Source organism: Molossus molossus, unplaced genomic scaffold, assembly GCF_014108415.1.
Source record: "Molossus molossus isolate mMolMol1 unplaced genomic scaffold, mMolMol1.p scaffold_m16_p_6, whole genome shotgun sequence".
NCBI classification, from domain to species: Eukaryota; Metazoa; Chordata; class Mammalia; order Chiroptera; family Molossidae; genus Molossus; species Molossus molossus.
In genome coordinates, this window is record NW_023425399.1 from 13,781,707 (window position 1) to 13,808,013 (window position 26,307).

At 49.0% G+C, this 26,307-nt stretch overlaps 1 protein-coding gene across 2 annotated transcripts in view; it reads left to right on the forward strand.

Moving 5' to 3' along the window:
* Window positions 1-26,307, forward strand: part of PTPRT (protein tyrosine phosphatase receptor type T) — a 967,960-nt gene that overhangs the window by 277,314 nt on the left and 664,339 nt on the right. For both annotated transcript variants that reach the window (XM_036244362.1, XM_036244363.1), the window contains exon 2: window positions 187-312. In XM_036244362.1, the coding sequence (XP_036100255.1) occupies window positions 187-312 (126 nt within the window). The remainder of the gene's footprint in view (window positions 1-186; window positions 313-26,307) is intronic.

Below are 26,307 nucleotides of genomic sequence, written 5' to 3' on the forward strand. Positions count from 1 at the left end.
GCCAGCGCCTTTCCTGAGAGCACCAAAGCAAATATAAAAATCCAATTTGCTTTCTACTTTTTTTTTTTTTTAAATCTCCTCCAGAGTTTAAAATTCAAAGCTGTAAATGAAGAGCCGATGAGACAGGGTTAACGAACCAAGCCCCAGACATGAGGCTGTATTTACCCATCTCTCTTTTGTTTGCAGGTGGCTGTCCCTTTGATGAGCACTACAGTAACTGTGGTTACAGCGTGGCCCTGGGGACTAATGGGTTTACCTGGGAGCAGATTAACACATGGGAGAAACCAATGCTGGACCCAGCCGTGCCCACAGGTAGGTGACCCACTGTGTTTGGGGCTGGGATGGGGATAGCATCTTTTATGATGGCTCATGGGAAAGAACTTTCTTATGGGTTGTCTGAGAGGGCAATACATAATTTTGTTGGTAGTAAGTTCCCCATCCCCAGAGGTATACAAAGCAAGGCTGAGTAAACTCTTAAGAATGTGATAAAAGTCATGTTACCTGGATTCAGGGACCTTTAGGACTTCTTTTAGCTTTGAGATTCTAAGCTCTAGCCCACATCGGGCATCGCTGGATTTTGCTTGGGAGCCTGATAATAGTGGGATTTTGGGGGAAGAAAGAGCTTCTGAAGAATTTGAGGTCATTCCTTTTCTTTCAGGCCACATAGACATAGTTTGTCTGTATGTAGGGAAACTTCTACAATGAGAGTATTACTCGTCAAGTTAATGCCCCGAAATCCTGAATACCAGGCTTATCCTTAACCAAGGGGCTGAAATCATAATGTGCGTGCTCCATGGCTACCTGCACGAAGCAGGTCTATGGGATGTATTCAGAGGGAGGTAAACCTGGAGGAGGTGTGCTCGGGGAGATCACACTTAGGGGGGGTATGCCTGAGTGAGTCGGCACTGAAAACTAGGAAGAATTACAACTCTGAGAACATTAAAATCACCTCTTTGTAAAGTTTGATCCCTGGTACAGTGGTCAGGACAGTTGGTTATTGGAGAAGGGAGGCCATCCTCCATGGTTCCTTCTCGACCAAGGGCTCTCTCTAACCCACATACCGTCATGGCTTCTTAGCAACCCTCTTGGTGCTCTTTCTCAGGTTCCTTTGTCAGCTCACTCTGGCCGTTAAATGTGTTCTTCGGGCTCATTCTATACTCTTTGCATGTGTCTTAGTCTGGGTTCTCCAGAGAGACAGAACAAATAGCGTATATTGAGAGATACATATAAGAGGAAATTTATTATGGAAATTGGTTCATGCGGTTATGGAGAAGCCCCATGATCTTCCCTCTGCAAGCTGGAGAATCAGGAAAGCTGGTGGTAGAATTCAGTCTGAGTCTGAAGGCCTGAGAATTGGGGGGATGGATGGTGTGCACCCTGATCTAAGTCTGAAAGCCCAAGAACCAGATGCACCAATGCCCAAGGAGAGAAGAAGATAGACGTCTCAGCTTAAGCAGAGAAAGAGCGAATTCACCCTTCCTCTGCCTTTTGGTTCTGTTTGAGCCCCCAAGGGATTGGATGATGCCCCCCATGTTGGGGAGGGCTGTTTGCTTTACTGAGTTCACCAGTTCAATGCTAATCTGTGCTGGAAATACTCTCACAGACACACCTAGAAATAATGTTTTACCAGCTATTCCGGCATTGACTCGCCCAGTCAGTTGACACATAAAATCAGCTATCACATCATGGATAACCTCAGCCACACCTATGGCTTCAGTTGCCATCAGACATCTCTTTTGAACTGTAGACCTGCATGACCCGCAGTGTCATGTCTTCTCAGCTGATTCTGGGGAGAGGGATGTCACCAAGCTGAAGAGAGAAGATGCTCAGAGACATTTAGATGAGTTTATGGTCTTCGTGGCCTCATTGACTTTAAGTTTGGCTCCCAAGCATGAAGCTACCGGATGGCTCTATATATTTTCTATTAAGAGCATAAATTGTTTTCATAAGTGTGGGCATGAGCCCCAGGTATAATAAAGTTGTGCTATGGTACAAAAGTGAGCTTTATAGAGGTGGTAGGATCTTACTTTGCATGAGCAGAGTCACCAACAACTACACATGCCCATTAGTAAGGTGACCATGGGACAACCTTTGTGCCTGTTGCCCCATTATAATTTTCACTCTCAAAAGTGTCTTGGTTTAAATGATAGAAATCAGCCCATTAGGGACCCCAAGAATCCAGAGAACCTGTGCTGAAACATACCATATAACTCACCTGAAGCCCAATAGGCTTTTGTAGGTTCTCTAAACTCAACATGTCCAAAACTGAACTTTTTTTTTTTAATCCTCACCTGAGGATATTTTTCCATTGATTTTTAGAGAGAGTGGAAGGGAGGGAGGGGGAGAGAGAGAGAGTGAAAGAGAAACATCAGTGTGAGAGAGACACATCGATTAGCTGCTTCCTGCACAACCCCAACCCGGGCCCTTGACTGGAATCGAACCCTCAACTCTGGTCCTTGGGCTGGTGCTCCGACCACTGAGCAAACTGGCCAGGGCACTTTGCTTAGAATCTTCCTGAGACTTCCTGTTGCCCTGAGAATGAACACCGAGGCCTCGCTGTGGCCCCCCAGGCCCAGCATGGCTGGTCCTGCCCATACCTCCAGCTGCACCATGTGCCCAGGTATTGCCCCCTGTGCTCACTCACACTGACTTCTGTCAGCTTCCAGAATGTTCCATGTCCTTTCCTGCCTCAGACACTCACGTGAGATCAGCGCTCTTCATGGGACTTTCTTCTCCCTCTTGTACTTCCCCTTCATATCTCCCCTGAAACATCCCTTCCTTGTGGTAGTTCTCCCGAGAGACCCCAGTCTGGGTCAGCTCTCCGTAATGTTTCCCATGGCCCCCCACACTCTTCCTCCGTGACACGTACCACAACTGATGCTCTTTGTTCAGTGTTCGCTTTACCCCCAGATGAGAAGTTCCATGTGAACAGGGACCATGACCATCTTTCCCCAGCTTTACCTCCAGTGCTTAATACAATGCATCGTACGTAGGATGCACGAAATAACATTTTGGTTGGACGGATGCATAGAGATGGGCAGAGGGTCTTTATGACATATTTATAGATGAAGGAATGAGTGATAAACACTGTTAACTGCCTTTAGCCCTCTATGAACTGATCACACCTTTTTAGCCTTTGCCACCATCCTTCCATTTCACAGATGGGAAAACCAAGGCTCTGAGAAGCCCAGAGACATTGCGGCTTTTCCTCTCACGCCACTGTCCCCAAAGGGACAACTCTGGCTTCTGATCTTAATTTTCTCATCCCCTCATTACGGCAGAGTGTCATTTCACAAATATTGGATTGTGCTAATACAGTCTTCTGAGCTTTTCTAAATAGAGGCATTTGATAATGATCACTGAAATTATGCTGTCACGACGTGTCTGTGGATTTCAGCGCCTCTCCCTGCTTCTTAGGCAGAGAGGCATGAAAGGGAACTTGGATCAGGCGAAATTGTTCGCTCTCCTCATGGGCAAAGGCTGAAATCTTACTGTTTCTTCTGTGAGGCTAGTAGTCTGCATCCCTTTGGAAATCGAGTTTGAGTCTATGTAGTCAAATGTTCCCTAACCTACTGACGTGCCCCTGGGTGACCAGCTCTGTGTCAGACTCTGGGTAAATCAGACCATGCCGTTTTGGCGTCGCCCACTCTGGTGGCTCCCCCGGCACATAGGATGAGATCTGAACTCCGTGCCCTGTCCTGCACGGTCCTGTATGATCCAGCGTCCTCTCCGAGCCCCTTTTCTTCCCCCTCGAAATGCTCCAGACACACTGGTTATTTTGGGTCATGTCAGATTCTTTCCTGGCTCAGGACCTTTGCACATGCTGTTCCCTCCCACTGGACGTTTTCTCCACTCTTCACGTGGCCAGTTTCTTCAGGTCTCGGCTCAGATGGCTCCTTCTCGGGGAGACCAGCCCTCATTGGTCTGAATCCCTCGTTGTTCTCACTCATAGCGTCTGTTCTTCGCTTTCAAAGTCCTCCTCACAGACACGTTCACAGGCCGGCTCACTCCAGTCCCCTTCCACGGCCGAGTGACGCTAGGGCCGTACTCCCGCTGCCTCGGTCTCCTCGTCTTTACCGTGGGACCCAGTGTGATGGGATGATGCCTGTGTGGGTGTGAAGGTCCGCACATAGTAGGGCGCAATCAGCGCTGGCTCCCCTACATTCTGCCCTGGTTTTTACAGTCTAAGTCCACCTGAGACCCTTACCCCTCCTTCAAGCTCACCTGCCACCAGGTGCTGCTTTACACACGCGGACGTTCCAGCAGGAGGTCTGCCCTGGATCCCCGAGAGCCCAGGGACACGTCCACCCCAGGTGCATGCGCCCCGAGGGCTTGAGCATCTCTGTCCGGGCTCTGTTAGTCTGGTGTTCACACACAGCCGTTGTCGCATTTCTTCTCCATCCCCCCGTGGGACGGTCCGGGCTAGCATTCCAGGCTTCAGACCTGGTGGGCCCCCCACCTCATCTGCACTGGGGCCGTCACAGAGGAAGGGGGTTATTGCATCCACAGACCTTCCCTCCAGGCCTGTCTTTCCCATGGAGCTAACTACCTACCACTGTGTCCTGGCTCTGCCTTCCCCAGCCTGGGTGTGGGTTTCCACGTGTCCACACTGAGGTACAGTCCAGGGCTCAGCAGGCGGTCTCTGGGGGGCTAGACAGCAATGCAAGGGCTGTAAGGGTCATTTAGAAAGGGCTGAAGCCAGAGGTAATGAGGCTTGGGAGGTTTCCTTCAATTTCCTTCTAATGCTGTAGGACATTATTTTAAGTGTTGGGATGAATTTGGATTGGAACCCAGGCTGAAAACCAGGTGCACAAGAAATATTGCACTTCCATCAACCTGAATCTGACCCCGAACCTCCGCCGAGTTAGATATTTTCAGTCATTATGAGCACCCCCTTCTCCAGGGGTCTGTGGTTGTCCTGGGGACTGAAGCAGGCCAGTGTGGTTTCCTCTAGAAGCTCACTGTCATTTCCTGTGGTTCCTTTGGGTCTCGTGTTCTGCTGCCTCTCCCAGGCTTGGCGCCCTTGTCCCAAGTCCAGCCATCCCAGGTGCACCCCAGCAGCCCCTCTGGCACCTGTCCCTTCCTCAGGCACCGTCAAGCAGCAGAGGACCATCAGATCCATCTCGTCCCCTTCCCAGTGTGAGCCTCTCCACGCACCTCCCAGCCCTTACAGGCACACCTGTCTCGGTCCCGCCTCTCCGGGACCCACAGCAAAGTCTCTTCGGTAAATATAAATGTAGAAAGCAGCAGGCGGCTTCTTGTCTCCAGCAGACATTTCTGGCGCAGAGAAATACCACCTTAGCTGGTTACCTGAATGGCAGGGGCAGGTCTCGGGAAGAGTCCAGGCAGGGAGACGCACAGGTGCACACGGACAGGAGCAGTCAGCCGATTGCCTGCCGTGGACGTGGGCCGTCTCGGGAGGCACCTGGGTCTTCCTTCACGCCACTGCGCCCTTGGCTGTGTGTTCCTGCTTTGCTCTAACTGCTGATATTTACAGAGAGCAGTGTGGGGTCTGTCGCGGGTAGAATTGTGTTCCCCAAAGAGAAGTTGAAGTCTGAGTCCCTGTGAGTGTGACCTTATGGGGAAATAAGGTGTTTACAGATGCAATCAAGTTGTGCTGGGGTCAGGCTGGTCATCCTGGGCCCTCATGCAGTCGGACTGGTGAGGAGGAGAGACTCACAGACACAGGGCAGGTCCCCTGAGGCAGAGACAGCAGCGATGCATCTGTAAGTGGACGAATGCCAAGGATTGCCAACAGACCCCAGAAGCCAGGAGGCACAAGGAAGGATTCTTCTAGAGCCTTTGGAAGGGACATCTCCCTGCCAACTCCCAATTTCAGACATCTAGACTCTAGAACTGCGAAAGAGTGAGTTTCTGTTGTGTTAAGCCATGCAGCTGGTGGCAGTTTGATACGGCAACCCTAGGAAACTCCTCCTGGCTCAGTCCCATCAGCATCCTGCCCATGTCCCCTCTCTCTGTTAGAGCCCCTGCCAGAGCGCTGGGCGTCCTTTGGTCTCCTTAGGAGAACTGGCATCCGCCGTGTGTTCGCCCTGACCAGAACCGGGTTCGGCATCTCCCTAAACATTTCATCTAACGTGCCACCGTCCCGTGACTTCAGAGATACTGTCCCCTCTTTGGAGATCTGGAGGAAGGATAGTATCCGCGTGCCAAACGTGGACATCTGCCCACGAGTCGATGTTGAGAAAATGGATCGTGAACCTCGAAGCCCTGAACTCAAGGCGGAAACCGGTGGTGGTCCCTGGCTTACTGCGTTCTAGCTCTTTGCACATGGGGACCTTCCGGGGGTGAGCAGGAGGTGTGTTCGATGGTAAGCAGCCGGCGCAGGCCAAGCACGGACCCGTCAAGGTGGACCTCAGGGAGAAAACGCAGAGTGGGCTTTCCTGTGTGCACTGGACCAGCAGCGAGCCTCTCCGCAGCCTGCGCGGGCTGGCTCCTGGTTTCCGGTGGGCGGGGCACCGTCACCCACTCCCACAGCCCCGCCCGGACCTAGAAGGCAGCAGTGAATCTGGGTCCCGTGAATCGCCCTTATTGCAATGGAACGTTCTCATGAGACAACCTCAGCATCTGTCTGCAGCCTCAGCCCCTCCTCTGCTCCGTCCCGTCCCCCGGGTCAGTGAGAGGGGCCTTGATTCTTTGGTTTGGGGACTCTGGCCTTCAGCCCTGCTTCCTGATTTGGGGAATCTCCCATTGTGTGCGATATTGCTGGAATGTGGGGCTCAGTGGGAGACGAAGGGGCCAGAAATTCACCCCCTGACCTCCTGGGTGTGGCTGGACATGGGACCTGGATGGAGCCAGTTGGACCCTCCTGCCCAGGATTTTCCATCTGGACAGAGTGAGCCAGCAGCCAGAGGCTAGGACGGCGGGGTGTCCAGTATGTGTGGGGTGTCGGGGCCACAAGAGGTTGTGCTGAAGAGCTTGCGGCCTGCTTCTTGGTTCCCCACAAATGCCTTAGTTCCTGCTTGGTTTTGAAGCCTGATCCTCCAGCTTCCTGTTCATGATGGGCCTCCCAGAATTCTTCCAGAACATTGCTGTTTTTGAGAAAGATGGGCACGGTTGATTTCTCTTGTTTCACCCGCACACTCTGCAAGTCACGCTGTCATGCTTTGCACTTGCTGAGCCCTCTGGCTAAAGGCACCTCCTGTCCCCCTTTCTTCCATATCGAAGCCCGGCACAGATGCCACCTCCTCCTCCAGGAGGCCTTCCCCGACTCCGCCCCATGGCACCCCCTCTCCTCCGAGCTGCTGTGGCTGAGTTCACTCAACATGTTCTCTCTGATTCCACCTGGGGCTGCGAGCTGCCCAAGGCCACGGGCGCCCTCATTGCTGAGTTCCCTGCACTGGGCATAGTGCTTAGACAGGGCAGGTGGTCCATGTACGGACTAAATGATCATCCGAGTTACTCACGTTAGGGAAGTCAAGAAGGACCTGCTGTGGGGAAATTTGGGGGAGGACCCTGGAGCGGCTGCTGCTTTCCTTGGCGTTTTCACGGTTCCTGGGGCACCTGTGGCTTTCCTGGCCCCAGCACCTCCTCTGAGCTTGGTGACGCTGTGGTCTGCAGGGGTCCTTGGGTCCCAGGGCCTGGCTGGTCAGGGCTCTTCTGCTCTGCAGTTAATCCTTGGGGCAAACAAAAGGACACTGGGGATTCCTCCTGTCTTTCCGGGGCTCAGCACACTCTCACAGGTATAGATCTGCTTGTCACCGTGTAAGAGGCTCCCCATCGGAAACATGTGACGTATCCAAAACGTACCTACTGTCCCTGGACCGTGACGCCTGCATTGACCGGTCTGGGCATCGGGGCCTGGAAGCAGCCTTGGTCAGGACTGATGCTATTATCGATCGTCTTAAAGCCCTAAGCGCGTCCCTTCCCATTCAACGACTGTCGAGTCGATGCTTGTTTCCCTCCCTCTTTCGTGATAAAACATTACATACTTGTTCCTAAGCGAATGCGGAGTTTGTACATTGGCTAGTTTTCTCCAGCCACATCTCAGTTTCCTCAGATAGTACTATTAACAGACCGATGTATCTGCAGGGAGAGAGAGAGAGAGGGAAGAGGAAGAGGAAGAGGAGGAGGAAGAGGAAGGAGGAGGAGAAGAAGGGTCAGAGGGAGAAGGAGAGGAATATATGAATGTGATAATAGTTCCAGCAACAGTAAGGAAGCGGTTTATGTGGTGCTCGTTAGGTAGCAGGCACTCTAAGCACTTTAAATATGTTACCTGGTTTAATCCTTACAACAGCACTCTGATAGAGGTATAATTACCTGCATTTTACAAAGTGGGGTACTGGAGGCACAAAACGCTTGAATGAGTTGCCCAAGGTCGGCGGTGGCACATGGTGAAGCCAGGATGTGCCTGCAGGACCTCTGGGGCCGAGTCTGTGCTCTGGGTCACCTCTGTCTGGTGCCTCCTACGATTTCAGACGTTGAGTGGGATCGTAGTGCCCAGATGATATCCCGTGTTTAGGTCTCGTTTTCCCTCCCAGGGCCGTGTGGTACTCCCCTGGAGGGATGCTTGTGGTTCATTTAACTAACACCCAACAAACAGGGAGTGAAGGGGGAGAAGGAACGACGGAAATCAAACCGTACCCCATGCACCCACATAAAAGGCAAGACTTTTGTCTCCAGACAGCTCTCAGAAATGTCCTTACAAAACATCTCGTGTAATGGGGTGGTCTCTGGTACCCTTTGAACCACACATTTAATTGAGGAGACTGCATTAGCCGGCAGCGACCCCAATCAATGCGAGTTTGGAAAGTTTACTGCGAAAACAGAATTGAAATTGAAGACGACTTTAGTATCTTGGTGGAGGTTAGGATCAAATAATGATGAGTGATAAAGATGGCTTGGAAAAGCGAGAGGGTCTTTGTGGTCAGATCAGAGCATACACCTGTCAGGTGAACGGGAGGGCGCGTGTGTCCGAATACCCAGGTGCCCCTTGATGTCCAGGTCTCTGTGGCAGCACACCTGGATTCAGAGAGCATCCCGCCCAAATAGTGAAGTTGGAAGTGAAGCTGACGTGGACTGAGAAAGTGCTTCCCCCGTGACAGAGCTGGGTGTCCGTGATGCAGGTGACGAGTTTGAATAAAACCTCTATACTGTATGGGAATGGACACCAAACCACTGTTTGTTAACCGAACACGTGTGTACGATTTCCTGGACAGTGTTCTAGGGGCTTTACATGTTTTCCACTCATTTACTACTTCAACATGCGCTGGGTACGGTTATGACCCCTGGGTTACAGGTGAGGAAACTGAGGCCCAGAATGTTAAGTAACTTACCCCCCAAATTAGTGGTAAATGGAGGAGCTCAGGTTTGAATCTAGGCAGGCTGGCTCCGGAGTCTATGCTACGAACCTCTGTTTTTAATGTAACATGTTTGTTATCTTACGAAAACTGTGACTCTAAGTACGTACGTTGAACTAAATCATATCTTAGATACCGTCAGTGGACATCTGCCTGACTTCTCTATGCCCTGAAAGCTTTATGCATTAAAGTTGCCTATAGACTTGTTATGGGGTCTTCTTCCTGGGAAAATGAAGGAACACCCACTTCTTCTTCTTTTTTTTTAATCCTCACCCGAGGACATTTTTCCATCTTTTGTTCAGGTAGAATGAGGGAGAGAGAGGAACAGAGAGAGAGAGAGAAACATCAATGTGAAAGAGACACATCGAGTGGCTGCCACCCACACAACCGACCAGGGCCAGGGACAAACTGCAACCGAGGTACATGCCCTTAGCGGGAACCGAACCCGGGTCTCTCAGGACCGCAGGCCGACGCTCCAACCGCTGAACCAAACCGGCCAGGGCAGGAACACCCACTTCTGATTGCTGAGGGCTGACCATGTGATCAGCTGGTTGAAGTGACCGGCCCCTCGGTGTCCACCGAAATGCAGACCCCGTGAGCCCGCAGGAGTTGTCCTTCGTCAGAGGCCTCCACGCGGACAGCAGGGTCCCCCAGGCTCCTGCTGTTTCCTCGTCAGCCAGCCCGACAGCCGGGGGAGGACATGGTGGCAGTCGTCACCATCACAGTTACGGCAGCCAGGGGTGCATGACGCGTCCGTGCACCGGTCATCCCATTTGGCTGCTGTTCCGGGGCCAGGCCGCCGGCTGAACACCTTGGTTCGGAAAATACGGACCGTACTGCCTTTAATGAGGAAACCCGTCCTCTTTACGCTTTAAATGCTCCAGTAACTTGAATTTTAATTTACATATTATGAGAGATGTGATGAGAAAAGAAAATTGTAGTTTAGTACAAATAGAGAAGTGTTTTTTGTTTTTTTAATTTAGTTAAAAAAAAAAAATCAGTTGACATGTGTGACTCCATAAAATAGGATCCAATCATTGGGACAGTTTCATGATCCATTTTAGTCTCGTTTGAATACTTGAAATGTGGCCAGGCCTGTGTGAAATACACACCAGATTTTGAAGACTTAGCGCGAAAGAAGCAGTGTAACCACCCGTTAATAATTTTTATGGCGGTTGCGTATCGAAATGCATATAGTTCAGATAGATTGGGTTAGAGCAAATAAATTGTAAAAATTCATCTCACCTATCTTTTCTCCTTTGCGTAGTGTGGCTACTAGAAAAACTTAAAATTACACGTGACTGTCACTGTCCTCACGCTGCCCGGAACTGCCCCGTTGGATTGGATCTGTGCTTTGTCGCTTCTCCCAGCACTGGGCTGTCTCCCCTGGGTCCCGGCAGCAGTGTCTGTGGAGCACACGCCGTGGGCCAGGCCCTCTGTGTCTTCCCCTGTAGTGGAGGGTCCCCTGTGCTCCCTTCTCTGCAGATGGGGAAGTCGAGGCACAGAGAGGTTAAATCACTGGCCCTTAGTGACACGGGCAGGGAGGGGATGGCTCACGCTGATGTCTCTCAGGCCTGTCTCCTTTGGGCACACAGACCCAAGACTTTCGTCCCTGCCTTCATGTCCCGACTTGACCCTCTGAACCTGTTTCTCTAGTGAGAAGTGGGCTGGAGCATCTCTCAGGCCCCTCGAGCCCTGTGCTTCCTGTGGCTTCTTTGTGCTTCTGTGGGGGCTACGGGACCACGATGGGACGGGGGTGGGCGCGGGCTCTTCCATGAGGCCCCTTGGTTAGGCTGGCCCTGTTGTGGCGGGTGGGGAGGCTTCCCAGGGTGCTTTTCCTGGCTCTGTCACTACCCCGAGACTTTGGACAGGTCAGTGGCTCTTCTCCATGCTTCCTGCATCCCCCTCTGGGAGTAGGCCTAAAAGTAAGGGACCCTGGGTTTCAGTCCTACCTTTGCCGCGGACACGCTCAGCGACCTCATGCCAGGCTCCATCCCTCCCTGGCCTTGTTTGTGTTATATGTAAAATATGTAAAGTCTCTTCTGGCTTGGCTTTGTAACTTACGACACACGGAGAAAAGGATGCATGTTTAAATGTAGAAATTGAGTGACACGTTTATAAAATAAAATGTCTGAAAAGTCCTGTGGCCCTAGCCCCACGCCTGTCTGTCTGTCGGTGGTCATGGCAGCTGCTTCGGGTTCCCCGATGGGCATTTGTGTTCCTGAGCGGGTGGAGATGGGGCCCAGGAAGACAGGCCTCCCGGTCCCCCTTCCTCTGCTCTCAGACAGCACCTCAGAGCACAGTGACAGCCCCCTGCCCCCTGGAGATCAGGGGCATGTCTTCAGATTTCATGTCCCCACAATGACTGGTCATTTGGTCATTTACAGAAATTCCTCCTGTAACCAAAAAAAGACCTCCTCCCCCCCCCCCCTCAGTCCATTCAGTTGTACCTCTGTGCTCAGTGCCAACGTAATTACACTTCAGCTCTGGAAGGTAACAGTCATTAGCAAACTGTTTTTTAAACTTCCCTTGACTTTGACAATTTCTTTTGAAATTGCTTCCTTTCCCCAGTGTTCTGTTCATCATTAAGAAACCCAAGTTCCACTCCCTCTAGAGTCCAAAGCCTTATTTGTTGTTAGTGAAGCGATGTGTAAACGCTACGGACAAGCAAAGTATGCTGTCCCTTGTGAAGAGTCCTGCAAGTTCCAAGCTTAGAATAAGACTGAGCGTTTGCAAGAGCCTTTGAAACTGTAGCTGCTAAAACATACAAGCACGAGGACTCTATCATTTGAGGTTTAAGTAAGAAAACAGAAACCACCCTAGGTATTTCAATCAGGAAGGTGTTTAGTGTAGGGTATTAGAAATGTATAAAACCTTTGGAAGCCCTTGCATATATGGTCGAATGAGCTTCAAAAAGGGTGCCAAGACTTTCACAATGGGGAAGGGACAATCTCTTCAGCAGACTGTGTTTGAAAACTACTTATCCACATACAAAAGATTAAAGTTGGGCTCTTACACCATACCATAGGCAAAAAAAAAAAATGAACTCAAAAATGGATTAAATACTTACACCCAAGACTGAAACGATAAAACTCCCAGAAGGAAACATAAGGGGAAAGCTTCATGACATTGGATCTGGCAGTGACTTATTTTTGGATATGACAACAAGCAGAGACAGCAAAAGCAAAAATACACGAGTGGGAGGGACTGCATCAAACGTGCAAACCTCCGCGAAGCCGCGGAAACAACAGAGGGTAAAGGCGGTCCCTGGAATGGGAGACAATATTTACACACCAAATATCTGCTAAAGGGTTGATACCCAGAATACGTAAAGAACTCAAAACTCAACAGCAAGAAAAACAAATAACCTGATTTTAAAGATGGGCAGAAGACTTGAATAGACATGTCTGCGAAGAAGACAGACAGATGACCAGCAGGCACATGAAAAATGTGCAGTACCACCCATCAGTAGAGACACGCAAATGCAGCCCGATGGGATGTCCCCTCACATCCATTAGGACAGCAGTTATACTGAGAATAACAAGAACAATAACAGAAAACAACAAACATTGGTGAGGATGCAGAGAAACCCGAACCCTTGTGCACTGTTGGTGGTGAAGTAAAATGATACCACCACGATGGAAAACAGTGTGGAGTTTCCGCAAAAAGCTAAAAACAGAACGACCGCACGATCTGGCAATCCCTCTTCTGGGTATGGATCCAAAGGCACCAAGAGCAGGATCTTCAGAGATGTACGGGCATCTGTTTATTGCAGCATTATTCACACTAGCCAAGAGGTGGAAGCGGCCCAGATGTCCCATGAGCAGATGAATGGATAAGGAAAAATAGATACAGCCTTTATTTATTTACTTAAAAATTTATTTTTTCTTCATTGATTTTAGAGAGAGAGGGAGGGAGGGAGAGAGAGAAACATTGATGAGAGAGAACATCGACTGGCTGCCTCCTGCATGCCCCCCACTGGGGATCGGGCCCACAACCTGGGCATGCGCCCTGACCGGGAATCGAACCAGCCACCTCTTGGTGCATGGGTCGATACTCAACCACTGAGCCACGCCGGCCGGGCTGGATACAGCCTTTAAAAGGGAGGGGATTCTGCCACCCCGTACAGCATGGATGAACCTCGAGGACATTCTGCTGAGTGAAATAAACCAGCCACAAAAGGACAATGTACTGTACAATTTGACTTACGTGAAGTATCTAAAGTAGCCAAACTCTCAGAAACAGGAAGTAGAATTGTGGTTGCCAAGGGCTGGGGGGAGTTGTTCAGTGGACAAAGAGTTTCAGGTTTGCAAGATGACGTTGCACTGAACAGGGTCAGTAGTTAATACCACTGAACTGCACACTTACCCGTGGTGAAGGTGGTAAGTCCGATGTCACGGTGTTTACCTCAGTCGAAAGGAAGATGTAGTTTCTGGGCTTCCAGCCCCCGTGACGTGTGGAAGAGCCGGGAAGGCTGGGAAGGAGGTAAAAGACTGAGACACAGTCTTCAGCACCATGTGTCCTGAGTGCGTAACTGTGTTCTTTTCACGTGGAGGAAGTGAGTGGGCATCGGAATGCCGGGTCTGCAGGTGAGAGCAGTCTGACCTGGGGCTGGCCGTAACCCCTGCCTGAGCTCAGGTTTCCCCAGGGGAGTCAGAAGAGCAGACCTGGAAGTCCCCACCCTCTGGGGGATGGGCAGAGGGCTGGATGCCTGAGGAGGAGATGGAAGAGCCCATTCAGAATGGTGGGGGTGGGCAAGTCTGCATTTTACCCCAAGCACCCATCCCACTTGCCATCCTGTCTCCCTCCCCCAGAGTCTTTGTACCCTGGGGTACCCCTTCTTTCCAGCTCTGTTGTTTGCCTTTCTGCACCCATCATCTCTACCATTTCCATGTTCTTTTTTTTTTTTTTTTTGCCTTCAGAACCACCCAGGTCTCATAATTCCCTTTGCCTCTAGTTCCGGCCCCAGGTCATACATCTAGAGCACTCAATGCAGAGAAAGTTTATGTAATTTGGCATCTAACACCCATCTCTCTCGATCAAATATATGGTCCATCGGAGCTGGCGTCAGCTTTCCCAGGACACTCTCACTGAATACAGAGTGACTATGACTGAGGACCTTTCTGGACCTCAGTCTCTTCTTCTGTGAAGTGGGAATGGGGTACATGTCCACCTCACCCTATTACTATGAAAAGAAGCCCAGATAGTGGAGGTTAATACGATTTGAGGGCTCACTGTCTCTGGATGGGTTAGTTGTTGCCACTGTTATTGTGACCTTGAGGAGTAGCTGGGCCCGGGCTTCCTGTTGCAAAGAAGTGCGTTGCTCTCAGCTGCACAGGCCACGTCCTATGTTCCCACCCAGACCTGCTGAGGGTAGACAAGGAGTATGGCTGTGAACCCACCGACACTGGTTGTAATGCACTGAGATATCACTTGTTTTTCGGTCTTGACGAGAAAAATAAATGCAATTACACACATGAATGTTGAAAAATGAAGCCGAGCAATGCGGATTGGCACATTTGAGGTGTTTCTCCAAATGAAAAGCTGTGTGCAGGGAATGCTAATGGCCTCCCTCCCTCCTGCTCCCTGGCACGCGGTGTGATGTGATCTTTCTGAACTAAGGGAGCAGTTGGGACAAGGGCCCCAGACACAGGAGAGGTGGCCTTGAATGGTCTCCACAGTAGGAGGCCCAGCAGGCAAATCCCAGTTTCCTCTCTCAGCTGAGGACCCCAGAATAGACCCAGTTTTCTAAGGCAGGCAGCCGAGTGGTCTCAGTGATGTCCCTCTGCTTAGGGACCCTGGCACCTCTTCTGCAGGTCTTCTGTCATTCTGCCCAGCACACATTGGCTGAGCACCTGCTGTGTGCCGTGCGTAATGCTGGTAGCAGCAGGGAGGCATCTCGTGTGCCCTGTCCTTCCCAGCCGATCTCCAGGTCACCAAGGTGTCATGGGCATGTTTCAGACTGATGTTGGCCAGCGTGGTAGCCACCAGCCTTGCAAGGCTATTGAGCACTTGAAATGTGGTAAGTCCAAGTTGAGATGTACTTTAAATATAAAATGCACACATCTCAAAAATGTAGTGAGTGTGTATATATGTATACATGTATATATAATCTTATATATAATATAACCTTTTAAATTTTATATTAGTACAATGTTGAAAAGATAAATTGGGTTAACTAAAATACATTCAAAGAAATTTCACTTATTTCTTTTTCCTTTTTAAGTATGGCTACTAGGCCCTGGCTGGTTTGGCTTAGTGGTTAGAGCGTCGGCCTGTGGATCAAAGAGTCAGGGGTTCGATTCTGGCCAAGGGCATGCACCTAAGTTGTGGTTCGTCCCTGGCCCTGGTCGGGGTTGTGTGGGAGGCAGCCAATCGATGTGTCTCTCTCACATCGATATTACTGTCTCTCTATCTCTCTTTCTCTCTTGCTCTCTCCTTCCCACTCTATCTGAAGGTAAATGGAAAAAAAAAAATCCTTGGGTGAGGGTTTAAAAATAAATAAATACATACATACATAAATACGGCTACTGTAAAACTACAAAAATATGGCTTGCACTGTATTTCTATTGGGCATCACTGGTCTAGCCCCTGCCTACCTGTTCCTTTATATCCTCTACCCTGCCCTCCACCCTCTGGCTGGTGGCCCCTCTGTCAGTTCAACCATACCGACTCTTTTATGCCCCAGGGCCTTTGCACTTGCTATTTTCCTTTCCCAGAAGGTTCCTACCTAGTTCTTTTTCAACATAAATGTCATCTTTGGTGAGAAATAGCCTCTGACCTTCCTGTCTAAATACATCTGTCCTGTCATTCTTCATCAAAACACCGTTTCCTAGTCACTATTGTACTACTTCGGTATTTTATTTAATTGTTTGTTTATCTGTTTCTTCTAAGAGAACATCAGGGCAGAGTGCTTGTATTTTTTTTCCTGTTCTAATCTTGTAACCTACCACAGCAACTAGCACCAAGTCGGTACTCCTCTTTTTTCTTAAATGAATGAATACATGTTTAAATGTCCCCAAGGAGAAAACGGTTTTGATCATTTTGAGCTGTTGGAAAGATAGTTGAAAACACTCGATAGTGGGTCCTGCTTCGTGAGGCGGGTCTGGGAATTCTGGGTGAGCAGCATGTGGCAGGTAGAGGGGAGAGTTAGATGAAACAGGTGGGATCAAGATTCAGGGAATCAACAACGGATCTGCAGTACCAGATGTCGGCAACAGGGGGCGTCGTTACCACCCCGGGACTAAAGGGCAGCGGTGGGCTGGTGTTACAGGACTGCCTGCCACACCACAGAGGGTCACGGCCATGCCTCATCCCCCCTCTGGGAGTCTGCCAGTACCTGCCGTCGCCCAACTTCAGCCAGAGCAGAGGGTGAGGGAGGCCGGAAGATGCCGGCCAGGGTTCAGACTCTCAGAGCAGGGCAGGGTCGGAAGGATCGCGATGCGGGGTGGGGTGCACAGACAACGCTGTCATCCCAAAAAAGGCCTGGGAATCTATTTTCTTAATGTGCTAGAACGTGTCCGTCTATTCCAAACCAACCTCCGATATTCTAGAAATGTAAGGATGCTCATGATCACTAACATTATTTGACATCGCTCAGGGATTTCTGGTAACGAAATTGGATGTGTCGTTATGGGAACGGCAGAGGATGTTATCTACCAAAACTCCAAGAGAAATAAGTGAAAACTATTAGAAGCTGTTGAAAGAGTCCATATAGTGATTAGTGAAGGGATATATGTACAGAATCAATAATTTCAGAAATTCTAGAAAAACCCGTTAGAAATATGATATAACAAGATTCATTTTATAAACGCAACAAAAATAGAAAAGGCTGAGGGATCAGCCCAAGAGGCCGCGGAAGGACCGTAGAAGGGAGCCCAAAGCCGAGCCGAGACAGAGAAAGGAAATGGATGTATCTTTTTTTCTGGATGGGAAGGCTTTATAGTTTTAAAACTTGTCAACTTCATTTAAAACACGTATTGTGAGTGGCAATGGAAGTTTGTAAGCAGTGTTACGAAACGATTTTAAAGTTTGGAAAAATAAATGGTCACAGATTATGAAGGAGGTATCGAAAGAAAACAATGGGGTAGACTTCTATTGGTAAATTTCAGAAATACATCCTGGAATTAAAAGAGCCCAAATAGCATACACCAATCCAAGAAGAGACAGATAGATCAACCGAACAGAAGGTGTCTGTCTTCCTAAAAGAGGGGCGTGTGTGTGTGTGTGTGTGTGTGTGTGTGTGACATAAACTCAACATTTCCAATTGGTGGGATAAATCAAGATGACATTGTAATGATAACCCCCCAAGAAGAGTGTGGGCCAGTTGAGTCCTTCATCCTTAACCCCAAAATATATTTTAGAGAGATGTAATCCATTCCAGGAAAATGTAGAAAGGTGAAAGCCTCTTAGATATGTAATGCATGCATAGATATTTAGGTTATCTTTAGGAGTGGGACAGTTTTATGATGTGACCATTAAAGATAGAAACAATGAAGAAACAAAATGTATGTATTTGTCCCCAGATACCATAAACAAGATGGCCAGACCCCTAGGTAACTGGACTCCGCTATTTACCACATAAAACAAATGATCGACAGCATTGATAGGGAGAGAGCTCTTATAGATCAATAAGAGAGGCAGAGGATCCACTGGGCGTGTGTCCAGTGTTGGTGAGACTTCCGACAAGGGGCGGGTGCACACTGCCGGTGAGTGTGCAAGTTGGTGCAGTATTCAGGGAGGGCCACTTACTCTCTGTCAGAGACAGGACATGTGCGTATCTTTCTTCAGGAGTTTTATCTTTGGAACTGTAGTCGAAGGAAATAACCAGAGATGAGTAGAATGTGAAAAATTCAGGGTGCGTGACCCATGGCATGACACCTGACCTCCCAACGTGTCCATTTCCCCACCCACAGTACCGGAAGGTAAGTGGACTTCCTTTGCAGGGTGGCCGTGAGGGCCATTTGGGGTGAGCGGCCTGGGAACGCGTCGCAGCTGCGGCACGGGGAGAATGCTGTGCCTTCTCTATAACGTGGGTTTGTCACACTTCGTTGCTTTCCTCTGTCCTCCCAGCCCCCTGGACACCATCTACGGGGGCACCGTCTCCTGCCATTTCAGCTCAAGAAGGAGCAAAGAAGAGAGCGTTTTGAGCCTTTGCCCTGGCGAAGCAGGGCCACTCAGGATGGTCGCTCAGTTTGGCTCAACAAGCATTCAGTTAGCACCAAGACAGGATTGTGCCAGACCTTGGGGTAACACAGACTCTCTCCTTGACCACATGTCAGCTAGGTTCCTCTGATCCCTCTTCTCAACGAGGCCGTGACCTTGCCCCCCTATCCTAATACTCTCATCCCCCCATCCTGTCTCTGGCTCGCCTAGCCCAGTTTTAGCAAGAACCCCCTTACCCTTGGTATCTGATCCCCCTGGCGTGCCTTCAGCAAGAATCCTATGAAGTCAGTTCTGCAAGATTCCACCCATCTTCTTTGTAATTTTCCGTCCACTGACCCCCTTACTCCGCTCCTCGACTACAAGTCCCCAGCCGTCTTGGCTGTATTTGGAATTGAGCCTAATCTCGCCTCCCGTGGCAGTACCTCTGCTGCAATAGTCTTGAGTCAATTCTCCCTTGCCATTGAAACAAGTGTCAGAGCAATTTTTTCTTTGACAGTGGTTACCATGGCAAGTAAATCTCAGTGTGCCCAAAGGGAGCTTTGGATTTAATGGGTAGACAGACCGGCAGATGCGTGATCAGCTGTATAAAAGAAAGGCTCGTTCATTCATTAATTCCGCAAACACGTATCCAGAACCGGTAATCCATGAGGCATTAGGGGTGCAGCTGTGAGCAAGACCCAGCTCCTGCCGTGGGAAGCCCACGGTCTGACGAAACGATGACACAGGCAGACACGAACAGGAAAAGCAGCGAAGGGCAGGTGCCTCATCCCTGGGGCAATGGGAAAAGTGGGACGTCCCAGGTGAATAAGAAAGCTTCCTGCAGGAGGTGACATCTGAGCTGGGTCTCCACTGAGTTTGTTGTTTGTGATCTGCAAGTGTTCACAGGTTTGGAGCCTTGTAGGCGCGTTTGTGCGTAAGGACGGTGTTGGGCGCATCAGAAGCCAGCCTGTGATGTGTAGACTGTGGGAAGGGAGGTGGCTCAGGTTGCCAGAGGCGGCCCAGCTGAGAGGAGACACGGACAGGGAGCTTATCCTAATAGGATTTCACAAAGACCACTTAGCGGTCGCTGAGCTCCAGGGAAAACGAGTTAGGGGCCGGAGGGTGGAGAAATAGCCAACAATCGCACAACTCTGCAAAGGCTTGGAGAGGAAAGCTGACAGCCAACAGACAGAACAAGATGATGCTTGAAGAAAGGCTAAAAGAGTAGACGGGAGAAAAGAAAGTACACGTAGAGATATGGATGGAAACAGAAGTGCATTAATGTAGCTTGGGAGCATGCCTCAAGCTCATCCCGGCTCTAAGACGGCACAGAGCCGACACTTACTCGTCATGGCACTTCACACTGTCTGGGGACCCCCGGAATGAGGTGTGGGCGGTGGCAGGTCACAATCAGCTGGAAGGAAAGACTGTGCAGGTGTAGAACACAAGAGGTGGAAATGGGATCGCTAACCCTAACGCCTCCTCTTTAGAGATGGGGAAACCGAGACCCAGAGAAATGATGCGACTTATTCGAAGTCACACAACATAGAAAGTGCGAGAGCGACGATCTTGTCCCTTGCGGGTGGGCATGCAAAGCAGTGCAGCTGGTATGGAAAGCAGTTCAGGGGGGCCTCAAAAAACAGAACATACGGTTACTGCATGACCCAGCGATTCCACTCCTAGGCATATACCCAAAAGAACTGAGAGCAGGGACTCAGATTTGCTCTATGGTGAGTCTTCTGGATGCTGGTCCAGGGCTTTTTTTATTGCCCCCCGCTGCTGTCTCTGTCTTCCTTCTATCCTTCCCTCTTCCCCCTCCTCCTCTCCCTCCGTCTTCGTTCCCACTTGTATATACTAAATGTATGACCTTGGTTTCCCTGTCCAGTCATTGATGGGGACCAGATGAGGGTCCTGTCAACCCTGATGGTGTGTACGTTTTCACATGCTTCGCCAACACATGTTCGGCCATGGCACTTCTGGTATCGGTGAGGGGACAGTCCCCTCTGAAACGTGCAGGCTTGGGAGGCTGTCCGGAAGCTGGTGCAGTCCCATCACATCGTCTCACATTCGAATGGCTTGTCTCAGAGGGTTCGTAGTCTCTTTACTTTCCCTGGGACGACAAAGCAGCTGTCTGTCTCTGTTTCCTGGAGCACCTCTTCTTCCAGAGCGAGGTTTGTTGTGGTTAGTTGTTTATTTATTTTTTAATCTTTGCATGTCAAATCTACCTGGGGTCTGACACAAAATTCATTTAAATCTGATGTTGGTTTTAGTTTCTTCTTTTTTTCTACTTGAAAATACACATATATATATAGGGTCAGTTATACAGTGTTGTTACTTGATCCAAATAGTGAATGCTGAATTTTCTTTTGCTAAGCATAGTTTGACTCCTCCCCTGATGTTAGAAGAAATCACTGGAGACTTCCAAAAAGCCATTGGGAGTCTTGTCTCTAGTCACTGTCTCTAAGTTTATCCAAGTCCTACACTAGGTCCAGTTCTGCTGAGTTGGTAACCAATCCTGTGCCTGGAAGGGGTGGGACCTAAAGCTTCTGTTTGCTTGTGAGTCAGGCCCCTCCCTTTCTTCCCTCCTTCCCTCCCTCCCTCCCTCCTTCTCTCTCCCCCGATTTGAGCCCTTGTGTGAGACTAACTGGTTTCTGCCCAATAGGCAGGTCTGGGGAGGGATTAGGAAGGATGTAAATTCATAGTGGGGAAAACAAACTCCAGTGGGGATGGTTTACATCTGTCCCATGGTTTGGTTATACTTTCTAATTCATCCCCTTCAAATTGGGAGCTGACCTTGAGCCTTTCTGTTTACCTACCATTTCCCCCTCCAACAGTACGGCTCCTTTCATTCTGGACCAAGATGACACAGCATCTATGACATGAAATTAGAGCCCTTTCTTTGTTTCAGCACTGGTCGTATACACTTTTTTTTTTTTTTAACCTCTTTTTTGTTCATTGTAGCCCACTTTGGAGATGGAGGTCCTGTGAAATGGTACTCAAACCACCATATTTTCTGGAAGACCTGGCTTTCTCTCCACTCTGCCATGCTGTGTGATTATAAATACGCTCTTGCAAGCCACTGTGACAGACTCTTATTGGAAAAGGTTTTCAATGACCATATTCACTGAAATGGCCTATTTATGTGTCAAGTACATTATTGGATATGTGTTTCTGAAAGAGTCGAGCAGCCACAAACAAAAGACCCAGTTCCGGGCTGCCAGGAGACGCTGTGGCGCCTCCCTGGTCCCCGCCCCGGGCTCATGCCGAGCTGCTGCAGTAGGTCTCGGTGGTCAGTGCATTTTAACTGGGCAGTGGGATTAGGTTTTCAGAAGATAATTTCCTTGTATTCATTTGAAGATCTTAATTTTATTGAAGGTGCTGCTGCTGTTGCTTGTACTGGAATAACGGATCAAATTTAATTTAATTTGCTCCCTTGCAAAGAAGGTGATCCCTGGCCCAGCGGCTGCTCTGGGCAGAGAGGGAGCGAGCAGGCTTGGAGATAAGCTCTGAACTTGATCAGCCCTCTTCAAGGTTTATGCTAATGAGCAGTGCTGAGAGATGTCAGAAACTTTCCCAGTGATGGCTTTCACTGCCAGGCTGCTTCTTAAGCATCACAAGTGTCTGTCTGAGGGGCTGCGAGGAAGGAGGGGGTGGAGTGGACGTGGGGTCATTTCTCCTGGCTGGTCTGTTTGATTGCTTGGAGGTGCCATGCCTGTGATGGGTACAAGGCACCCGTTAGGTGGTCATCTTAGGAAGGGTCTCCTCCATTCATCTGTCACTGCGTCCCTAGGGAAACTTTGTGGTGTGAATTCTGAAGGGTAGCGGGAATGGAAGGGTTAGGTGGTCCAGAATGAAGCCCTCATTGTACTTGACGAGTTGGTTTCGTTTGTTGAGTTGTTCAAACTTGCTGAGTCTTGGCTCCCTTGTGCCCTGTGTGTATAGGGTGAGTGCCTCATGGATAGAGTGTGTCTCACTCTTGGCTGTGTTCTCAATGTCTAGCCTGCCAGAGAGTAGGCTGGGTACGTATTTGCCGAATGAATGAAGAAATGAACATGTGAGCGAAATAAAGGAAACCAGTGGATACCTATGAAGAGAAGATTGAATGTCACCGTTGTATCTCCGGACACAGACTCACTCTGCAGACAAGCACTGTTGGGGGATAAGGGGATCCAAATCATGATGTGACAAAGGACTTGTGAGCGGTGATGGTACAGGGCCTCATGCTTGCCCAGTTCAACTCCAAAACTATTTGATTCGGCAGGTAGAACGGATTTGCCGTCACTGATCTACGTACATGGCTGAGAAAAGGACGTGCAGAATCGTCCTGTTTGCACACCTAGTCCTGCCCAGATGTACTCAGCCTCAGGTTCAGTCTGCTGAGATACTGACTCAGCTGGGCTGTGCTGTAGCAGACGGTCCCTCAGGATGGTGGCAGTTGGAGTCAGCCTGCTGGCCCATCCTGGCTTGCAGTCATTCTGGGGAAAGCCTGGACTGTCACCTCTCTTAGTACAAAACTGTTTAATCAGGTCTTTGTATGAGACTTCTGCTTTGGTGTCCTTGATTAATAAGAAGTCTAGAGTTCCTGGATAGGACCAAAGACTCATGGCCAAGCCCCATGAGCTAGGAGACACTTCATACTGCCCTGATCTTGACCTGTCAGACCAAAGTAGACTTGAGAGTTACATTCCTTTGTTCTTACACTGAAATGCAGCAAAGCTGTTGCTGGTTCCCCATCAGCCAGGGTCTGGCTCTCCGCATTCCTGTCCCCTCATGCCTTGACATGAGCACCTCCGCCGTCCCGTTCCACCACCAGCGTTGACTCCTCAAGTATCCTGGCAGCCCAGGTGGAAGCTGCATTTGTTACAGTCTCTTGAACAGTCAAGTTGGACTTGTGTCCATGGCCTGGGTAGATCCAGTCTTCCCAGTGGGCTTCCCCATGCACCGACTTCCCAGTCCTTCTTCCCAGCCAGTCATGTTGAGCTAGGACAAATCTCACCCATGCCTCATGCACCAGAAGACTGGAGACGCTAGGACACACGTTGACAGGTCACTGCGAGGTTGTGTGAAGCCGGGGAGGCGGGCTGTGTGGGGATAGAGTCCTGGGGGAAGGATAGACCTCCGGAATTAATCAATGGGGAAAAAAATCTTCAAACCAATGAGAAACTGCGGTGGCTCGGAAAAATCAAAGGAGATAGCCCTCTGAACAAGTGCGATTAGTATTCTAAAAAATGTATGCAAGAACATCAAAGAAGAAAAACCCATCAGCATTAGCAAGAGGCTTTGGGGACAGAGACAAAATAAATTTCAGATTTTTTTTTAGCTTTTTTACATGAGCTGTTGTTGAGTTGTAACATATAGAACAAAGAAAATCCCAATCATAATAATACAGAATATGTTTAAAAGCTTGGGACGCAGGAGGATGATAAAAACCGCGGGACCTACCCGAAGACAGAAAACACGGAGGCGCATCAAAGGAGATGAGGTTGTTTGGAAAAGTACCGTGTTTTCTGAATGGAGAAGTTGAATCGTGTAAATATGTCAGTTCTCCCCCAAATTGATTACACATTTATGTTGTTTCAATCAAAATCCTTAAGGAATTGCTGTTTAGAACTTGACAAAAATTATTCTAAGGTAATAAAAGGGAGATTTACATGGTAAAAAGTTATAAAGGGTTATAAAAATAATTCAACACTACAAACAATTTAGTTTAGTGGCTGGTGAAATAAAGTATAATTGGAACAGAACAGAGAGTGAAATAATAAGATCTGAGCATATGTAAATATTTATTATGTGATAATGGTGGATTTCAGATCAGTGGGGGAAAGAATGGATTATTTAATTAATGCAGCTAGGAAAATTAGCTGTTTAGGGGGAAGTTAGATCATTAACTCAGTTCGTATGAAAATAGATTGCTAGTGTGTTAAATGTCGAAAAGAAAACATAATGTATTTGAATTTCGTGTGTTGGAGTGAGGGTGATATTTCAAAGGGCAAAAATCAAAGTTGGAAATTATGAGTGGTTGATATTATATAGAGATATAGATATTATATATGTGAAAATGGATGTTAAAAATATCATAAATGAAAATAAAATACCCCATTTTTCTATTCCCATCTCAACAAAGCTCCTCCAGAGAACTCTTATCCTCATTGTCTCCAACTCTGTCCGCTTAGTCTGCCGACGTCCCTGGGGCCCCACCGTCCGTCAAACCAGTGTCGTCAGAGCCTCCATGGAGCTCCCTGTGGCTCAGCACTGCGGTTCTCACGTCGCTTGACCTGTCCGCCGTGTTCAGTCCCCTCAGTCGCCCTCGTCTTGAAGCTCACTCACCGCTTGGCGCCCGAGGCGCCGTGTTCTCTCAGTGGCCCTCCCACAGCGCTGTTTTCTCCTCTTCTCCTTTGCTGGTTCCAGGGCCTCCTGAGCGGAGTGGTCCCTGGACGTTCTCGCTCCCCCAGCGCCACAGGCTCCGTCAGGGATCTCCTCCAGGTCTGCGGCGTAAAGACCCCCAGGCTGATGTCTCCTAATGTCTTATCTCCAGCTCGGGCCTTTCCCAAGCTCTGGCTTGGTGTACCCAGCTGCCAACATGACGTGTTCCTTTGGCTGTCTGATTGGCTTCTCTCATTAGGCAAGCACCCCACCAAACATACAATCTTCCCACATGCTGGCCTTCAGCCTGCACCTCCCGTGGTTTTCATAGCGGGGGAAAATATCAACATCACTTCAAGTAATACAGATATAAATTAAGGACCATTTCCTTCTATCACAGGAGTCAGCAAACGCGGGCCTTCAGAGCAAACCTGGGTCTCGGCCTGTCTGTGTAAATGAAGTTTATTGAAACATAGCCGTGCCCATTTATTCACCTGTAGTCTATGGCTGCTTTCGCACCAGCCTGGTAGAGCTGAGTAGTTACCGTGACAGTCTGATCTCCAAAGCCAAACACCGTTTCTGTTGATCTGTACCCCTGCTTTGTCACGTGGATGTCAAGAACTCGAGTTGAAGGCAATGGCAGATAAACAGGGAACATCTTGTTTTCTGTGGTTGGGTGGCCATATATATATCGTCCCAATTGGGACACTTTCAAGAGTGACAGGGATGCCTGAGGCAGGCAGGGAGGTATTATAACTACCTATAATGGATCTTTGAAAATTAGATTGGAAAAGGGAGCAGAGCAAGACAGTGATGATTAGAGTTGAGTGAGATTAGTTTAATAAAGTTAGGGGAGAATAATAGAAATTAGCACACAGTCTTTTAACAGCAGGGGGACGCTTTAGGACTCTTAATGTATCTTGAGATATTTTCCATAGGAAATAGTCAATCAAGCAGTTGTTCTCCATCCCACACCAGACAGAATGCTATTTATTATGCAACATAGTGGCAGAGACAAAATCTCAAGTACTTCTTCAGCTGTGCGGGCGACAGAATAGAAGACGTAAGACAGGAACAAAATGTTCAGCTCTAATGAGTGGATGAGCAGAACGTTAGAAGACTAGGAACTTAGATGTTGGAAAATGTGGAGAATGGCCGACAGGAAGGAACAGCTATAATTAAGGGCACATCTAAAAAAGTGGCATAAAACAGCTTTGCAAGTTTGACTTAGCAACGAGCCAGCTACTGAGGGCTCTAATGATGACCAGTGAAGGTTCTTACAGGGAACAAGATACAGGAATCAGCTTTTTTTTTTCCCCCATTTGTGAACTTGCCATGTGAAGAAAAGAAAGGGCGTTGGGAGGTCACTTGGCCCCGGGGGATGCTCTGTGAGGACATCTAATTTCAGATGGTCAGGAGGGGATGCTCCGAGGTGAGCTCCCAGAGCACAGCTTTGCAGATGAGCCCCTGGGATTCTGAGCAT